Source organism: Prionailurus bengalensis, chromosome A2 (assembly GCF_016509475.1).
Source record: "Prionailurus bengalensis isolate Pbe53 chromosome A2, Fcat_Pben_1.1_paternal_pri, whole genome shotgun sequence".
Classification (NCBI taxonomy): Eukaryota; Metazoa; Chordata; class Mammalia; order Carnivora; family Felidae; genus Prionailurus; species Prionailurus bengalensis.
Genome location: NC_057348.1, coordinates 4379429 through 4397996, shown reverse-complemented (window position 1 = coordinate 4397996; position 18568 = coordinate 4379429). Strand labels below are relative to the sequence as shown.

General features: G+C 51.9%; 1 protein-coding gene across 1 annotated transcript in view; it reads left to right on the top strand.

Moving 5' to 3' along the window:
* RFX2 (regulatory factor X2) overlaps positions 1 to 18568 on the top strand; it is a 90036-nt gene that overhangs the window by 50557 nt on the left and 20911 nt on the right. Inside the window, 4 exon segments of the mRNA XM_043586339.1 lie at positions 1298 to 1410; positions 3111 to 3200; positions 5103 to 5182; positions 6609 to 6870. Coding sequence (XP_043442274.1) covers positions 1306 to 1410; positions 3111 to 3200; positions 5103 to 5182; positions 6609 to 6870 — 537 coding nt within the window. The 5' untranslated portion in view covers positions 1298 to 1305.

The window sequence follows — 18568 nt, the reverse complement described above, 5'->3', positions numbered from 1 at the left end:
TATTCATCTGTTAGCAGTTTTTCTTTGCATTAAAAGAAAAAAAAAAAGAAGTTTTCAACAAATTCTTCACTCGTCCTCAGAGGTGGGAGCCCTCGCGGTGATAGAAGCATATGGAAAGTTCTGGCAGGTGCCTCCTGAGCAGCATGCTGTGTACCTGCTGCTCAGGCCCCGCATGAGGCAGAAGTGGGGAGGCCCCACCTGTGGCTTGGGGGGACGTGCTCAGGACAGGGCTGTACCTGCCCACAAAGCCACCTCCTCTCTGCAGTTTGCATATTTAACAGCTTCTCAAGTGCCATAGGTAGCCGGTTCTTACAAAGTGCAGACCGTCTGACCTTGAGCATGTTGATGGAATGATTTTTTTGTACCATCTGCCACTTTGTTCTGGTATTAAATGAGTCTTTTTGTATGGAATTTAAAAAAAATTTTTTTAACGTTTTATTTATTTTTGAGAGAGAGACAGAGTACGAGCAGGGGAGGGGCGGAGAGAGGAGACAGAATCCAAAGAGGGCTCCAGGCTCTGAGCTGTCCGCACAGAGCCCGACACGGGGCTCAAACTCACAAACCGCGAGATCATGACCTGAGCCGAAGTCGGACGCTTAACCGACTGAGCCACCCAGGCCCCCTCTGTATGGAATGTTTAAACTACCTACTTGAAAGATGTACGCATCTGGCTGCAAAGAAATACACTTTTATGCCCTTCTCGTGGGCGAGGATCTCCAGGAACAGAAGGCAAGACTTCTAGCCAGCCCAAGAGAAAATGCTTCTTTCCTCCCACTGTGTATCTCCTATCTTGGACAACGTCTGAAGATATTTTGGGTTGTCATGACTGGTGGGGGGTAGGAAGGGGAGAGGCGCTCCTGGCATCTAACGAGTGGAGGTCAGGGATGCCGAGGTCGGCCTGAAGGACAATCCGGCCCCGGTGTCCCCAGTGCTGAGGGGCAGACACCCCGCCTTAGGAGAATGCGCTTGTAGTTTGGGGTACCGTAGCCTGCCAGATGGCAAGCATCCATCAGGAGCTTGTGATTCACTGGATGGATGAGTAAACAATTGTAGGAGCCCTGGAAAGGACTGTCTGCAGAGCTAACTTTTGGTTTTATATTGGGAAAAACGTTTCCTGCCACCCCTCCCCACCCCCGCTGCTCTTCCTATGAGGCATTTGTGCCACTGGGTTCCCTTTCTTCCTTCCCCAGTATGGCCAGCCGACTTGCACGTGAAGTTTGAAGACCATAGGTAGTCACCACTTGGGCCTCCGTGGCTGCAGTCCCGCCCCACTCAACCTCTCTCCGCCTTTCTTTAGAACTGAGCATGCAGAATTCAGAGGGTGGATCCGATTCGCCGGCTTCTGTGGCTCTGTGTCCGTCGGCAGCAGCCCAGGCCCCCGTGGCTCAGCCTGTGCCAGCCTCCCCGCAGGTAACAGACCAGCCTGCCCGCTGCTCGGGGCTCAGGCTGTTCCGAGAAAGCCAGTGTGGCCTGGGGGGGTGGGGGACGCCCCCACTTAGGTTTGGGAAAACACTTGAGGCAGCAGACAAAGGAATCTATATTTTCCTGAACTGACATTACGGTCCCAACGCTGCTCCTGTCGAAATAGCAACCCCTCTGTTCTGTTCCCCCTGCCCCTCCATGTCACACTGGCTTTTTCGCTATTTGTTGCAAAGGCCCCACCAAGGACCCAATGCTACAAACTCAAAAAGAAACTTGGCTTGGTATATTCCTATCTTTTAATGGACATTTTCTTATGCCTTGGAAGTACCCCTATTACACGGGGAAACCTTACGGATAAGGCAAAAGATCGGTTAAAATTCTACCATCCAAACGGATACGTTCTTTACAATTTGCAAGGAGAGAACGTCCACGTTAAGGCTCTTGCCTTCTGGATTTCTACCACGGCTGGAAACACACCATAGGCTTAAACATAAAGTTAGCGATGTAGGACCACACCAAGCTGAAGGCCACGGAACAGACTGGAAACCTGGAGACATGCACGGAGGCCCCCGTGGCCATGTGACCACCTACGAGTACGAATCCAAAAGTCAGAAGCATGACAGAATTGACAAAGGTAGAAAAGCCCCATAATTCAGCCCAAACCAAAGGGCAGACGTGAAAGCGGCTTGTTCATTTCAGAACAGATAATCAGACGTGTTTAAGCTGTCGTTTCTTGCAAACACGCAGCCCCGGTGTGGGCCTTGGAAGCCCGTCTCAGGGCACCAAGGGGATGTGATCAGACTGAGTTGTAGCTAATTGACTTGTTTCCCTGCCCACTTGAACCTGACACGCCGGCCCTCCGCCCCCGGCCGCCTCGGCTCCTTCTCGCCACACCGCAGTCTCGGGCCTGAGTGGCCCAGCCTTTCTCGGTAGCAGCCACGGGCTGGCTGGGGCCCAGGCCCTGCCTCCAGGGTCCTGCCATGGCCACCGCGTGCCTCCCAAGTTCCAAGGCTTCGTCCCTGCCAGCAATGCATCCGGTCCCCGCAGCCACCCACGCGCCGTCCCTGGCCTCACCTCCCCCCGCCCCCGGGGTGCATTGTCTGCTCCCCGTGCAGACTCCCTGCCGCTGACATGGGGCGCTCTCTTTCTGGAAAGTTCCAAGCGCTCCTGCTGGTGGGCTTCCCTGCCTCCCCGCAACAGTGGGTGCCTCTCTCCTTACCAGAGAGAAGAGTTCCTGCTGCCTCAGTTCCCCCAATGGGCTCTTCACGCTTCGCCTTCCAGCTTGCCCCGTCCAGCGTAGCTTCCCACCGCGCTGGACACGTGCGGCCACCAGCCCCAGCTTGGTGCCAGGGATGGGAAAGGTGGTGTGGACAGCTGTCTGCAGGGTTCTTCTTATCACCCAGCCTCTCAGCCTGATGTCAGGGACAGCCCAGGCCACCTCGCAGACAGACCCGAGGGAGGGAGAGCTGCTGGGGGCAGCTGGAGGCGCATGTGCTCCAGCGTGCGCATGAGAGTGTGTGTGTGTGTGTGTGTGTGTGCGTGCGCGCGCGCACTCCTCTCCTGCCAATTTCGCTATGTTTCTGGAAGGTGATGGTGGAGTAGATGGCGGTAGCCCTGGTTATAACCTGTATTTGCTTTAAGGACTAACCTCTGACAAGTCTAAATGTCCTTTTCTCCTTCCATTTTAGAGGGTGTTGGTCCAGACAGCGGGCTCGGCTCCCAAAGGGGCCCAGATGCAGCCAATCTCCCTCCCCAGGGTCCAGCAGGTGCCACAGCAGGTAACCATAGCCCAGGTGAAATGGGACACATCAGCACTGAGTGATCCGGTGCCCTCTCTGGACGATGCACCCTTTTCTGTTGTTGCTATCGCTTTGTCTTTGATATCTTCAGCTCTGTACCAGAAGGTTCTTTTGAAGGCTATGTTTAAAAAAATTTTTTTAATGTTTATTGATTTTTGAGAGAGAGAGACAGAGTACGAGCAAGGGAGGAGAGGCAGAGAGAGGGAGTCACAGAATCCGAAGCAGGCTCCAGGCTCTGAGCTGTCAGCACGGAGCCTGACGTGGGGCTCGAACCCACAGACTGTGGACTGTGAGATCATGACCTGAGCCGAAGTTGGATGCTTAACCGACTGAGCCACCCCTTGAAAGCTATGTCCCTTGAAAGGCTCAGCCTTTCTCAAGGCTCAGCCCCTTGAAAGCTATGTTTAAAAAAATTCTTTTACTGCAGATAGTTTGCAACAAGCCAAGAAAGCTGATGATCTTTCATTCATTCAGAGATTCAGCATTTGGGGGGCAACCCAGCACCCCGACGGAGCACTGGGGTGCTGAGGTAGACACGCAGACAGAGAGCCAAGTTTCAGGTTTGGAGGAACGTGGAACCTCTTGGGGAGGCAATTGTCGTGCCCTCAGACGAGTGCACGACCCAGGAAGCACTTCTTGTGACATGAGGTTATCTGGCAACCGAGCTTCAGGGCCTGGGTGCACCAGCCACACAGAGTCGGCATGATCCGGGACAGCGGAGGGCAGAACTTTTCCGGAAAAAGCCAAATAGTGTATTTTTTGGCTTAGCAGGCCAGCTGCTGGACTCTGCCACTGTCCCACAAAAGCAGCTGTAGATGTACCCGGAGGGGCGTGGCCGTGTCCCAGGGAAACTTAATGCACAAAAAGAGATGGGCCAGGTTTGGCTGGAGTTGGCGGACTTGTGCCCTGTCACATACGGAATTAAAATCAGTGCACACTCCTGCCTGAAAGGACCCCTGAGCGTGATTGTGGTGACAGCTGAGACCAGAGAGCACACCTCTCTCCCCCGGCAGCTCCGGCTTAAATCTAAGCTGGTGAGTTTCGAGGCGCTTGTCCGGTAACTGCGTCAGTGAAAACGGGAGCAGGTTTTCGGGTCGTGGGAGAGAAGCGAAGGCTTCGGCAGGCCCGGCAGGGAGCCAGTGGCTCTGTCTCAGGTCCTTGGGGGACAGGAGAACAAGACCAGTGTCGTGATTCTAGAAGCTTCCTCTCTGTGGGGCCTTTGTCCCTGAGCAACTTGGACTGGCAGAGTGACTTCTGTGTTTCACCCAGTCCCCTAAGGCACAGCCCGCCCAGCATGTTAATCCCTAGAAGCTTCTCACGATCCATCGATTGTTAACTCCAGCACCACGCTGGCCTGGCCTGGCCTGGCCTGGCCTGGTCTGGCCTGGGAGGTGGGAGTCAGTCCCATCCTGCCAACCCCACACGAAGGCTTAGCGGTCACGATGACACCCAGCCCCAGATTTCTTCACCCCAAAAGGAAGCTGGATTAGGCATCCATTAAGGTTCCCTCCGTGGTGAGGTTTTCAAGGTCTGTGCGCAGAGCTCTGGGTCTCCACCACCAGGGCCAGCGTCCCTGTCCGCGGAGGTGCGCCACAGCCACTGCCACAGACGAGGCTTCCCGGTGCCCCCTCTCCATCTCCCACTCCAGGCACGTTTCTCCTTCCGAGGACCCTGGCCCCTCTGGGGAGGGGTGCCAGGGCCGCCGGGCCATGTAGAGTATAACCGGCTTGTGCCCCCTGCCCTGTAGGGCGAGGGGTGTCTGACGCCCCAGATCAGAAACATAGGAGTCAATGTCCACAAAAGGCCACAGAAGACACAGACAGGCTGAACAGCAAGGGGACTGGTGTGTGTGACACGAGGTATCTGATGTTCATGTTCCAGGTCCAGCCCGTGCAGCACGTGTACCCCCCGCAGGTGCAGTACGTGGAAGGCGGAGACACGGTCTACACCAATGGAGCCTTGTACGTGGGTTTCCTCTCCCCTCAGAAGGGCCCGCCTGTCAGAGAAGCGTGGGCCACGTCCGGAACCTTCTCTCACGACTACCCTACCTTTTTCCATTTGGGGCCTGTACTCGCAAACTTCTCCTCCTCCCCCTTCGGGTGGTGTGGGAACCATTAGGACAGTCTGGGGGCATCAGAGCCCTGTGGAGATTTCAGAAATCACAGGCCTTTGTAGTTTTTACTGCCAGAAAAGGCAGTCTTTCAACAAAATGAAACGAAACAAAAACCTAATCCAGCTTTTAAGTCTGAAGGTTCAGTCTTCACAACCCAGAGACCGTTTTTATCTCTGCCTTCTCATCCTTGCCTGTGTTCACCTCTGGCTCTTTATGAGGTTGCTAAAACTTGATTTTCCATTTGTCAAGGACTTCTAGAATGTTCTGCCTTCCAACTATGTGGCGCTCGGGGCAGAAAATGATACATTTCCCATGAAGCTCATTGCGCTTGAGACACGAGTCCCTTTGCCCATTTGCTTTCCATCACCCCCTTTCGGAAGTTGAGGGGTGGGCATGAAGGCTGGCGGCCGTGACGGCTGGAGCTGTGTGAGCTTCTGCAGCACAGCGCCGCCGAACCTTCTGAAATATGCACAGACCCCCGCACGTCAGGACGTGAACAGGGCGTGAACGGCCCATGAAAGCTGAGCGAGGTCCGCAGGTCGCCCCGTGCCCCTGGGCTCGATCCTGCGCTGCAGTTAGATAAGCTGTCGCCCTGGGGTGGGGTCGGGACAGGAAGGAGAGCACACTTCTGGGAGGCGGTCACAGGGGCCTCACTGCCACGCGGAGGGGCCAGCTCACGACACATCGCTACGCTTCAGTCTTTTACTGGGGTCAGCTCGACAGGAGCGAGCGGAACTTAAAACTGTGAGTCTCAAGCCACATGGTTAATCATTTAATCCAGAGGGTAAAGGAACATCAGGCAAATTCTTGGTATCGTTAGAAGTTCTTTTAAGTATGCAATTTCATTTTGCAAACCTTTTCGTTCTGAAAGAATCATAGACTCTAAAGAAGTTGCAGAATTAGCACATGGCCTCCCCCAGGGGGGGCATCTTCCGTGACCGCAGCACGATACCAGGAAATTGACTTGGGGATGCACCGCCAGCTAGCCTGCGGGCCTCAGCCCCGTCTATCGTCCTACACGCGTGCGCGCTCTGCGCCATTTTACCCCACGGGTAGATTTCGTGTAACCATAAGACACAGAATTGTTCCATCGGTTTCGATGGGTCATCCCGCGATCCTTAATATTTTCAGAAACGATCGCTTTGAACTTTGCACTGCCCTGACCCCTCGTGTCTGAGTGACCCCGTAGGCGCGGTCTCCTGGGGCTCCGCCTTAACGTGGAGTCCTCCCGGACCCCGGTGAGACTCAGGAGGCACCTCCTCTCTTCCTGACAGACGGACGGCCTACGCCTACAACCCCGAGCCTCAGATGTACGCCCCGAGCAGCACAGCGTCTTACTTCGAGGCCCCGGGCGGCGCCCAGGTGACCGTGGCAGGCTCCTCCCCGCCGGCGGTCCCCTCCCACAGCATGGTGGGCATCACCATGGATGTCGGGGGGAGCCCTATTGTCTCCAGCGCGGGAGCCTATCTCATCCACGGGGGGATGGACGGCACGAGACACTCCCTGGCCCACACTTCCCGGTCATCGCCGGCTACGGTACGTACGAGGCTGTCTGGGGCAGCGGGGTAGACCCAGAATAGACTCTCCTCGGCAGCGGGGATGGTGAGTGAAAGGCAGCCTGGGGCACCGGAGCCGGAGCTCTGTGGCCAGGAAGGGCGTGTGGTCCGAGGCAAGGGTCCACCCCTTGGAACCAGGTACCCCGTGGTAAACAGAGAGGGTAAAAGGCCCCTCCCGGGCTGCTGTGGAAATAGCATCCGGGGCCAGCGTCGCCGTGCTGGTGGGACCGCCACCCTTGGCGTCGCCCTCCCAGAGGCCCAGGCCCGTCTATCCCCGTGACCGCTGGACCGACCTCGGCAGGGAGCAGTCTCCCTCGGGAGCTGCACCCCCTTGTTGCCGCCAGGGTCCTGCCCCAGACTCTGCTCCTGACCTGCTTTAAAAACATGTCTGCTCTCAAAGCCTAGTTTCCATGCTTACTTTTATTTTAGTTCATTTGGAAAATTAACACGGAGTAAAACTGACCCTTCTTGGCACTCACAGTGGTGCCTTTGAGACCCATTCACATTATCACACAAATCTGTACTTGCTGCTTCTTTGCTACTGGGAAGGATTCCATTATACCGCAGCTCACCTATCCATTCACCCTTTGAGGGTCATTTGGGCAATTTCCAGTTTTTTGGTGATTACGAATAAAGCTTCTGTAAGTCCTCACGTACAGGTTCTTGTATGGACATACGTTTTCCTTTCTTCTGGGTAAATACTTACAAGCAAGATTGCTGGTTCACGTGGTAAGTGTCTGTTGAATGTGATCAGAAACCACCAACAGTTTTCCCAAGTGGCTGTACCATTTTGCGTCCCCCCCCCACCCCACCCCCGGCGTATGAGTCCCCATGCTCCACTTCGTCACCAGCACTTGATGTTGTCAACCATTTTTCATTTTCGACGTTCTCATAAGGTGTGTAGTGATATCTCACTGTGGTTGTGATTTGCGTTTTCTTAATTGCTAATGATGGTGAGCAGCTTTCTATGCGATTGCTTGCCTTTCGTTATATGCTCTTTGGTGACCTATCAGTTCACGTCATTTGCCTATTTTTTAACTGGGTGGTTTGTTTTCATACTGTGGAGTGTTGAGAGTTTTTTATATATCCTGGATATGAGTCCCCTGTCAGAGATGTGATTTGCAAATATGTTCTCCCAGTCTTTAGAGTGTCTTTCCATTCCAGATTGGGTAGAGCGTTTCCTCTCACTTCACTATTATGTTGGCTGTTTACATAAATTTAGAATTTTCTATATAAGTTTTAGGTCAGTCTGTCTATATCTACAAAAAATTCATAGTGAGATTTTGATTAAACAATATTAGACCTGTAGATCAATTTGGGGAGAACTGACATCTTTACTGTGTTGGGTCTTCCCATCCATGAACATAGTATGTTTTTTCCATTTATTTAGATCTTTGATGTCTTACGTCAGCATTTTGTAATTTGTGGCATATAAATTCTGTACATATTTTGTTAGATTTATGCCTAAATAGTTTATGTTTTTGGAGCTATTATAAATGGTATTGATTTTTAATTTCAGTTTCCAACTGCTCATTTTTGGCTGTTGGCCTCGCATCCTGCAGCCTCCCTGGACTCACTTATAAGAGCTGCAAGAGTTTTTTGTTGTCTGCGAGTGGGAACAATTTTACTTCTTCCTTTCCAATCTAGATAACTTTTATTCCTTTTCCTTGTCTTTTTGAACGAGCTAGGACTTCCAGTACAGTGTTGAACAGGCGTGGCAAGAGTGGACATCCTTGCTTTGTCCCCAGTCTTAGGGGAAAATCTTCAGTCTTTCACCACTAAGTGTCATACTGGCTCTGGGTTTTCATAGATGCCCTTTTTCAGATTGAGGAAATTCCCCTCCATCCCTAGTTTTCTGCAAGTCCTTATCATCAATGAATATTACTTTTGTCAAATGCTTTTTCTTCGTTGATATGACCATGAGTGTTTCTTCTGTAGACTGTTCCTGTGACAGATTACGTTGACCAATCATCAATTAGGAAGTAACTTCCTCTTTTGGTGGGGGGCTAACCTCCCAAAATAGAAGGTGATGTTCCTGCCTCATCCCTGTCCTTTTGGTCCTGATGTGCTTTGGGGTCACTGACATCAGAGAGCACCCCCTCCCGGGTTTTGCTGCCCTCTGTGTCCAGAGTGCTCTCCAGGACCCAGTTCTGTGGACAGGGTGGAGAAAAGTCACTTGTTCTCTAGAGGCAGTAGCATGTGGGGTGGGGTTGGTCCTGGCTCACCAGCTCACACCTCGCCTCGCTCAGTCCCTTCCACCCGGCAGGGCCTGGGAGGCCACTTGCAACCACACGTATACTCCCTCGGAGGACTGGCTGCAGGGATGTGAGTTTAGAGCGGATACTGATGAGAAACATTCCTCACAGACCACGTTAACTGTCATGAACCTGACAGGTTGGAAGTTAGTAAATTGCATCAGTACGTAATAGCAGCACATACTAGGGTCGCGGGTCACAGATTTACTGAGAAACTACAGCGTTCTCTATGGTCCACGCTATCCTGTTGCAAGCATATGTGCTGCCCAGAGCCTCGGCCACCCGGCCACTGTGGTTTGTCGTCCGGTCGCTTCAGAAGAATCGTGTTTTTAAACCAATTGGGAATCCAGGAATGGGCTGTGTTTTGACACCCTTCTCCATGCAAGCCCCGGAGAGTGATCGTTCCAGAGGACGATCTGGTTCCCGACCCTGCCTGCTCGCTTGTTTATCGACCTGCTTTGGCACAGGAACATGTCACACGTTTGCAGCAGGGATCTGTGGGACTTTCCAGGAACCACAGAATTAACCCGAGGCTCCTGAGGCCCCTGGCACTTGACGCCTGCCAGCTTTGCCCGTCAGAGTTTTGGGACTTCGAGTTGATTCCGAGAACAGAGGCGGAGGCTGGAGGGAATCACCCTGTGGCCTTGAGGAGAGGTTTCGACTTCCGTGGTGGATTTTCTTGAGTCTCAGTTATTTCATCGGTATCTTGTAAAACTGAAAAGTGAGTTGCCCGAATGGTGCGTTTTCAATAAAGCCGCTTAGCGCTGCACTTTCTTCAACCACACCCGACAGAGGTTCTCCCCCGAGAGGCCTGCCCCTGCCACTCCAGCCCAGGATTGGCCCTTTGGGTCGTGTCGGGGTGGGGGGAGCCGGGGGCCTTCGGGCTGCCCAGGGTGGAGACCCTGCCGCTCCCTCCGCCCGCGGGGCTCTCGGGCTGCAGGCAGTCATGCCGCGCAGTCGGGCGGCCCCCGTGGGCCACACCGTGGGGACCGAGGAAGGCAAACGGTCCGGCCAGTTTTCCCAGTAATAACACAGCACTCCTGTCCGTGCGGGAACCTGCCATCGCGGTGTTTCATCGGGGCCTAGGTCCGGCCTACTGAAGGGTAAGCCGACCCGGTGGCCAAGTCCCACTTGACCCCTCTGGGTGGTGTCTTCGTGAACTCTTAGCTTCCAGGAAAGTGGGGTCCTGGCTCACAGGTAGCGGCGGAGATCGTCAGAGATCGGGATGGTGTCTGCCTGGGCCACGCGGCTGGCCTTCCAGCACGTGCCGCGCCGAAGCCAGAAGGGTGAGAAGTGACGTCGCCTCGGAGAACGGCGTCAGGCGGGCTCTGAGCTTGCTCTGGTCGCGTTCCGCCCCCCGGAAAGAACCGGCGTCAGCTTTGTGGCGCCTGCTGTGATTTTCAAATGTGCCTAAGACTTGAGATCTGCCTAAGACTGCCGTGATTGCTTCCTCCTCCAGAGGAAGAAAACCCTCGTGCGCTGGGTTTGAGAAGCCACTGGGGATCGGCAGCCCGGTCCCTTGGGACACTGAGTCGTCTTCGAAAACCCTGAGATCTCCTTTCCAACATGAGAAATGGCGATATTTAGGGCCCCGGACCGACGGCTCCAAGTTCCACAACGCACACCCCGGAGACACGTCACTTGAAATCATAGGAATTTCTCTACCGGTGTCATCAGAGACTCAGCTCCCGCTTTCAACACACAAGCGAGCCTCTCGGCCCCGAGCACCGGCACACGTGAGTTCAGAAAAGCCGAATCCCGTGTACTCCATCCAGCTCATCTGCGCTGGGTCAAGGCCAGGGGAGACCGTGAATGGAGCGTCCGTGGCTCCCGCTGTGTGGCCTGGCCTCCCGGTCTCACGGTGACCCTTCCAGGTGGCCCGCGGGGCCGGTGTGCCACCCACACAGGTCACAGCTCACGATGGATCATCAACCACGAAAACGTCTTCTCTATAGCCTGCCAGTGAAGATGCGGAACACCTTAACTGCACAGCGACCTCACACGCATCGCAAGCATTTGCTAGAAGCTGCCTCATCCTCTGCACATCAGAGCTTTTGCCCAACGGCCAGAGCAAACCCTTTGGGAGCAAGCGCACGTTGTTTGATGAAGGAATTTTGCCGATAGCGCATCCACTTTTTTCTCTGACTAAAGAAATATTTATCATCACTTTTTTCTTTAATAGACTCCTTTTTTTAATAATTTTTTAACTTTTTTTTTTTGGGGGGGGGGGAGAGACAGAGCATGAGCAGGGGAGGGACAGAGAGCAAAACTGACACAGAACCTGAAGCAGGCTCCAGGCTCTGAGCTGTCAGCACAGAGCCCAACACGACACGGGGCTCGAACCCATGAACGCAGGATCATGACCTGAGCTGAAGTCCGATGCGCACCGACTGAGCCACCCAGGCGCCCCGACTCCTTTTTTTTTTTTTAAGCGCAGTCTTAGGCTTACAGAAAAATTGAGCAGGAAGGTGCGAGAATCCCCGTAGCCCCCCCCCCCCCCCGCCACCAACACACACACAGTTTCCCTTATTAGCATTTTGGGTAAGTTTGGTAGGTTTGTTACCCCAGTGAGCCAATCTTGACACACTGTTACTATTAACTAAAGCCCCTAGTTGACATCAGGGTTCATGCCTGGTGCTGTGCCTTCTGTGGGTTTGGACAAACATTCAATGACATCATCACCCTTTTTTAAAATTTTTTGTTATTGTTTTTAATGTTTATTTTTGAGAGAGGGAGAGACAGAGTGTGAGCGGGCAAGGGGCAGAGAGAGAGGGAGACGCAGAATCCGAAGCAGGCTCCAGGCTCTGAGCTGTCAGCACGGAGCCCGACGCGGGGCTCGAACCCACAAACCGTGAGATCATGACCTGAGCCAAAGTTGGACTTAGCCCCTAACCGACTGAGCCCCCGCAGGCGCCCCCGACATCATCACTTCTGAATCTGGTTTTGCGCATTTCTCCGTAAAGGCAGGGAGCACTACCTGCGTTTGCTCAGGAGCACCGCTTTGAGACGGATCTGAGGTTTTCGTCTCTGGTCTCCTCTAGTGACAAAAGTAAACAATGTGACTGTCATCCTGGAAAACATTCTTCTGTGCTTATTCTGAAAAGCCTCAATTAATTTACCGGAGAAGCCGCTGTTCCTGTGCAGGGCGACACAAACCCACGTGGGAGGTCAAGGGCGACTGTGGGCAAATGGGTCGTTGATCTAATAAAAGCTTCTTCCACTCCCCGCCCATTTCTCATTTTTCTGGTATTTTCTCTCACGGCTGTGTATGCAAAATGACCACAGCGTGTGACTCTGGACTGGATCCCGGGCCAGAAAAAGGACGGGAGTGCAAGGACCGTCACGTTCTAACGAGCCCTTTCGGTTGGCTGAGCGTGGTGAGTGGGGGTTGATTTCTGGGTCTTGGTCCTTGTGCTGAGGTCACGTGAGGCCTGGTTCCGTGGTCACGGGAGATGCTAACATTTCAGGGAGGCTGGTGGAGAGGGTCTGCGGGAATTCTTGGCACCAATTTTACAGTGTTTTTGTACGTCTGGAATTATTTCCAAAGGAAAAGTTTAAAATTCTGAAAACTGATTTAAGAAGTAGGACTCTATTGTTAAAAGTTCTAGGAATTATAAGAACTAAACACTCTAGCTGCTAAAAGTGATTACCAGTAGAAAGACTGTTTCTGTGACAGGAAGGACAAGAGAAGAGGGAGGCTTGCTGTTTTAGGTACCTTTTCCTTCTAGTGAATTCTTTTTTTTTTTTTTTAATGTTTATTTATTTTTGACAGAGACAGAGACAGAATGCGAGTGGGTTAGGGGCGAGAGAGGGAGACACAGAATCTGAAGCAGGCTCCAGGCCCCGAGCGGTCAGCACAGAGCCCGACGCGGGGCTCGAACTCACGAGCCGTGAGATCATGACCTGAGCCGAAGTCGGACGCTCAACTGAATGAGCCACCCAGGCGCCCCAAGTGAATTCTTAACCACATGTTACCTTATAAGTTTTCTTAAGTTTTTTAAGTTTTTTTATTTATCTTATAATTTTGTTAATATTTATTTTTGAGCAAGAAAGAGAGAGTGTGCGCATTTGAGTGAGGGAGGGGCAGAGAGAGACGGAGACAGAATCCGAAGCAAGCTCTGTGCTGTCAGCGCAAAGCCCGACGCGGGGCTCGAACCACGAACCGTGAGATCATGACCTGAGCAGAAATCAAGAGTGGGATGCTTACCCAACTAAGCCATCCAGGTGCCCCTATCTTATTTATTTTTATTTTTTAATTTTTTCTTAAGGCAAAATTTCCGTCACATAAGATTAACCACTTTGGAATATGGAATCACTCACAATACCACACCACCATCACCTCTATACCCATGTCGCTCACAAAAAAACAGTTTAACAATAGTCTAAAACACCCATAATGTGTAATTCTTGGTAGAATTATGGGGCAGGGGGAGCAGCAGACCACAGCTCCAAAGCCAAATCCAGCCGGCTGCCTGGTTTTCTAAACCAAGTTTTACTGGCACGCAGCCACGCCCATTCCTTCACTGGTCTGTGGCTGCTTTCCAGCTCCTAGGACAGAGACTGGCCCACAAAACCCAGAACGGTCACTATCTGGCCCTTTATAGAAAAAGCTTGCCGTCCCTTGATGTATAACAAACAACTGCCTCAGAGAGGTAATCACAAAAGATTAAGTGGTAAATGCAGGTAAGCAGAGCTGAATACCTAACACAACCCCAACTAATACAACCCCCCCCCAAAAAAAAACATTAAGTGAAATGTGAGTCCGATATAATGCACCTGAAAGGACCCACACCAGGCTGTTGGTGAAGGCCTCTCCTCCCACGTAGGGAAGTCGGGTGCCGGGGAGAAGCTGAGGCGGGGCTAGAACGGGATGGGCCAGGCCAGGTGCCCAGGGCACCAAATTTAAGGAGGCGCTCACCCCCACGTGCCAACCTTGCCCCGACAGGATCTTGAGAACGAGCGCCTCCTTAAGGTTGGTGCCCGGGGCACCTTGTGGCCCCACCGCCGTCCTGGCCCTAAGTGGGGACCATCTCTGGCATGATCAGATTTTTGTACAGCAAGCATGTATAATATTACTTACATGTTTTTAACATGTTTAATGAACAAAATAAAAATGGACAAACGGATTTAAAATGCCCTGTTTCCCCCCAGGCCAGCCTCCTCCTTCCCCAGCGGTGAGCCCCAAATTCTCTCCACGTTCCCACCTGGCCCTTCGCTGTGGGCCCCGTATCCTTTCTGCAGGCAGAATTCTGGGCTTTGTATCCTTGCCCTCAAAAGTCCAACGGTGTCTCTTCCTTTTAAACGACTCTCCGTTTTCTTTAGAGATTCATTCAAAAGGGTTGCTCCTAAAGCATTTAAACTTTGATCTCCTCCGTTCATAGTCACATAACTGGGCTACATTTGAGGATGCAGGGTTAACACCTTCCTGTCCCGTCCCCACTCCTCCCTGGCCTTTCCAGGGAACCCCCCGGAGGCATGGTCCTGATGTCAGATTTTGGCAGACCCGTCTGGAGATGCCGGGGCCACTTCAACGCTGGTCGTTGCTGGCCCTTGGTAAGGGTGACCCCTATCCCGGCAGGTCCTTTTAATGGGATTATTTTGTTATAAGTGGAATGGCCACGTGGGCACACACTCACGAACCTCCACTCGTGCCTCCTTAGGAGGCGCCAGTACAGTCTTTGAATCAGGAAGAATCTTGCTAGGATTACACATGAAAGGAGAGGGATTTTCTAAATAATTGGCTTATTTTAATACACTCGGGAACCGTTAAAACTTGACCGCTACCTGCTGTTACGGCAGGTTCTTTTATCTTTGATCGCGAATCCTTATGTATTTTTTCTGCCCTCCTTCTGAACAAGCCCTTAAAGCATGTGTCCTTTTCCCCTGGCATTCTGTTAATAATTCATGTAGCAGAAAAAATGATGTTTAGGGGGCCAGTCAAAAGGAGCATGTGCTGCATTACGCCGAACCAAAAATAAAAATTAAGCTCCCGAGGAGTCAAGAAATGGACGCATCAGCATATGCACAATACCAAGATGGAAGGAAAGTGCTGGGAGTTCAAAAAACAGATGATTTTAGGGAAAGCTGCCTGGGCCCCGGGCGGGGTGGGGCTCCACGGAGGCCACCCTTGGCCCCTCCTTACTGAAGATTAAACTCCAGGCAAACATAAAATTAGCCTCTATGTTAAGCGTACTCAGAGAGTAGACACTAACTTCGCCGGCCACTGAGCGGACCGGATAAGGCGTTTGTACTTGTGCGGCCAGAGTCGCCCCGGCAGGTGTGCGAGGAAGACTCGGGCTGCGACAGCGAGATGCTCCTTCTCCGCAGATGCCCGTAGGGCCGCCCGCGCGGGGCTGGGAGGCGGCGCCGCAGCGCCCTCTGCTGGACCGGCGTGCGCACTGCGCCTCCAGTGCTGCCTGCTGGGCGTTAACCTCCCCCTCTGGCCTTGGGGGGCGGGGGGGGTCCTTACCTTCTTTATCGCCTTCTGATGTTTACCCGACGTCGTAATTTTATTTTAATGTTTATTTATTTATTTATTTTGAGAGAGAGAGCACGAGCAGGGGAGGGGCAGAGACTGAGGGAGAAAGAGAGAATCTCCAGCAGCCTCCGAGCTCAGTGGGTGCCTGATGTAGGGCTCGATCCCACGAGCCTCCTATCGTGACCTGAGCCGAAATCAAGAGTCAGACGCTCAACGGGCTGAGCCATCCAGACACCCCAACTGTCGTTTGATTTCAAAACACAACGAACATCTGGGGGAGGTTCACTGTGCATTAAATTAATTCTCTGCACCCGTGGGCTTGAGCGGACCCTATTTAATAGCTATGGGTTCTTCAGGATGGTCTTCTGCAGCAAGCCTTAATTTGTGTGCTTTCCACGATACTCGATACTCACCCGTAGCTCTACAGTTTTTAGCAGGCAGTCCTCAAGACGTCTGGCACTCTTCTGGGTGTCCCCAAGACCGGCCCCGGGGGCCCACCGGGTCAGAACTGTTTTCATAATAATACTAAGCCATCAGGCTGTCGCCAGCTTTCCCTGTGCTGAGGTTTGCACTGATTGTGCAAAATCAACATCGATGCGCCCCCGGGGCACAGACGCAGGCGAGGAGCTAGGCGGAGGCGTCAGACTCCCCCAGAAGCCACCGGCTTCTGCACCACCCTGCGCTCCCAGTGAAAAGAGAAGAGAAGCAGCGAATTCCGTAGTGCAACTTGCTGTTACGGTTCACCTAAGGTCCTTGGTGAAGCAGTAAACAGTCATTGTATGAAACCCCAGTCCTTTCTAATATTCCGGGTGACAAAAGGCACTTCTGCTGCCAAAGTGTGATGACTGTGCTAAGGAAGAGCCGCCGGGCAGATGACTGTGAGCTGCAGCAGCCACTTCAGTCACGAAACACAGTGTTTGCTTGAAGGAATAACAGACAAATGATGAGTTTTCAGACTTGAGGATTTGGCAGGCATTTTTCTCAAAAAGGAGAGCACGAAGTGGATGGGTGGGTGGGGGGGGGGGGGAATTAATTTGGTTGCCAGTAAATTTTCAACCAAAAAAAGAAAACTTTGAATTTTGAAAACCTGGTATCCTCCTGATGAGCTTGGTGGTGATAATAACAAATGCGATTTTCAATAGCGTTTAGTGAACTGCGTCATCATTTGGAACACCCGGAAACTCGGTGAGCCAATATTTTCCACGTGACCAGTGTGTGATGTTACAAAAACCATACATGTGGGCAAAAGATCCATTCAAATCGCAAGAGAACAATAGGTTTTTTAATTGGTTGTATATTTTTTTAAATCAAGATAAAATTCATGTAACATAAAATGCATCTTTTTAGCCATTTAAAAGTATACAATGCAGGGGCGCCTGGGTGACTCAGTTGGTTAAGTGTCCAACTTCGGCTCAGGTCATGATCTCGTAGTCCGTGAGTTCGAGCCCCGCGTCGGGCTCTGTGCTGACAGCTCGGAGCCTGGAGCCTGCTTCGGATTCTGTGTCTCCCTCTCTGTCTGCACCCCCCCCCCCACCCCCGCACTCATGCTCTGTCTCTGTCTCAAAAATAAATAAATAAATAAATAAATAAATAAATAAATAAATAAATAAAAATTTTAAAACTCCATTGCCAAATCCAAGGTCACGAAGATAAACTTATTGTACGTGACTACCTTATATTTTCCTCTGAGAGTTGTATAGCTGTGTCTCTTACATTTAGCTCTTTGATTCATTTTTGAGTTGTTTTTGTATATATTGTGAGCCGGGGGGCCAACTTCATTCATTTGCCTGTGGAAACCCACTTGGTCGGAAGTTTGCTCTCTCTATTCAATGCTCTTGACACCCTCGTCAAAACTCAGTTGACCACAGATCTATGGGACTCTTCCTGGAAGTTTGATTCCACCCCGCTGGTCTATCTGTGTCTACCTAGATGTCTCTCCCTATCCCAATACTGCACTGTTCTGGTTACTGTAACTTTGTGGTAGGTTTTGAAACTGGGAAACGTGAACCTTCCAACTTCGTCCTTCTTTTTCAAGATTGTCTTGGCTATCCGGGGTCCCTTGCAATGCCCTACGAATTTTACGATCATCTTGTCTGTTTCTGAGAAGGCAGTCAGAAGTTTAATAGAGGATTTTCATAAGGATTGCTGGGAGTCTATAGATCAACCTGGAGAGTATTGCCATCTAAATATTAAGTCTTCCAGGGGCGCCTGGGTGGCGCAGTCGGTTAAGCGTCCGACTTCGGCCAGGTCGCGATCTCGCGGTCCGGGAGTTCGAGCCCCGCGTCGGGCTCCGGGCTGATGGCTCGGAGCCTGGAGCCTGTTTCCGATTCTGTGTCTCCCTCTCTCTCTGCCCCTCCCCCGTTCATGCTCTGTCTCTCTCTGTCCCAAAATAAAATAAAAAACGTTGAAAAAAAAATTTAAATATTAAGTCTTCCAGCCCATGAATATGGGATGTCTTCTGCTTATTTAGGTCTTTAATTTCATTCAACAACGTTTTATAGTTTAACTTACAAATGCTTTACCTTGTTGGTTAAATTCATTCCTAGGTATTGGATTTTCTTTGACGTTACTGCAAATGGGATTGTTTCTTTATTTCGTTCGCCTGTTGTTCACTGTTGAGACAGAACCGATCTGTGGGCATCGATCTTGTAACCTGCAACTCTGCTGGGTTGTTTATCAGCATTAACGGTGCTTTGGTGGGTCCCTCAGGATTTTCGGTATTTAAGATCATGTTATCCGCACGTTACTTCTTCCTTTCCAATACGGATGCCTTTGGTTCCTCACTGTTGCCTGACACCCCCCCCCCCCCGCTAGAACGTCCGGCACAGTGTTGGGTAACAGTGAGGACAGCGGACACACATGCACAGCGGTCAAAAGAGGTGATGGGCAAAGCAGTAACCCTCTTGCTCCCGCACTCAGCCCCAGGAGCCCCGTCCAGCTGCGCT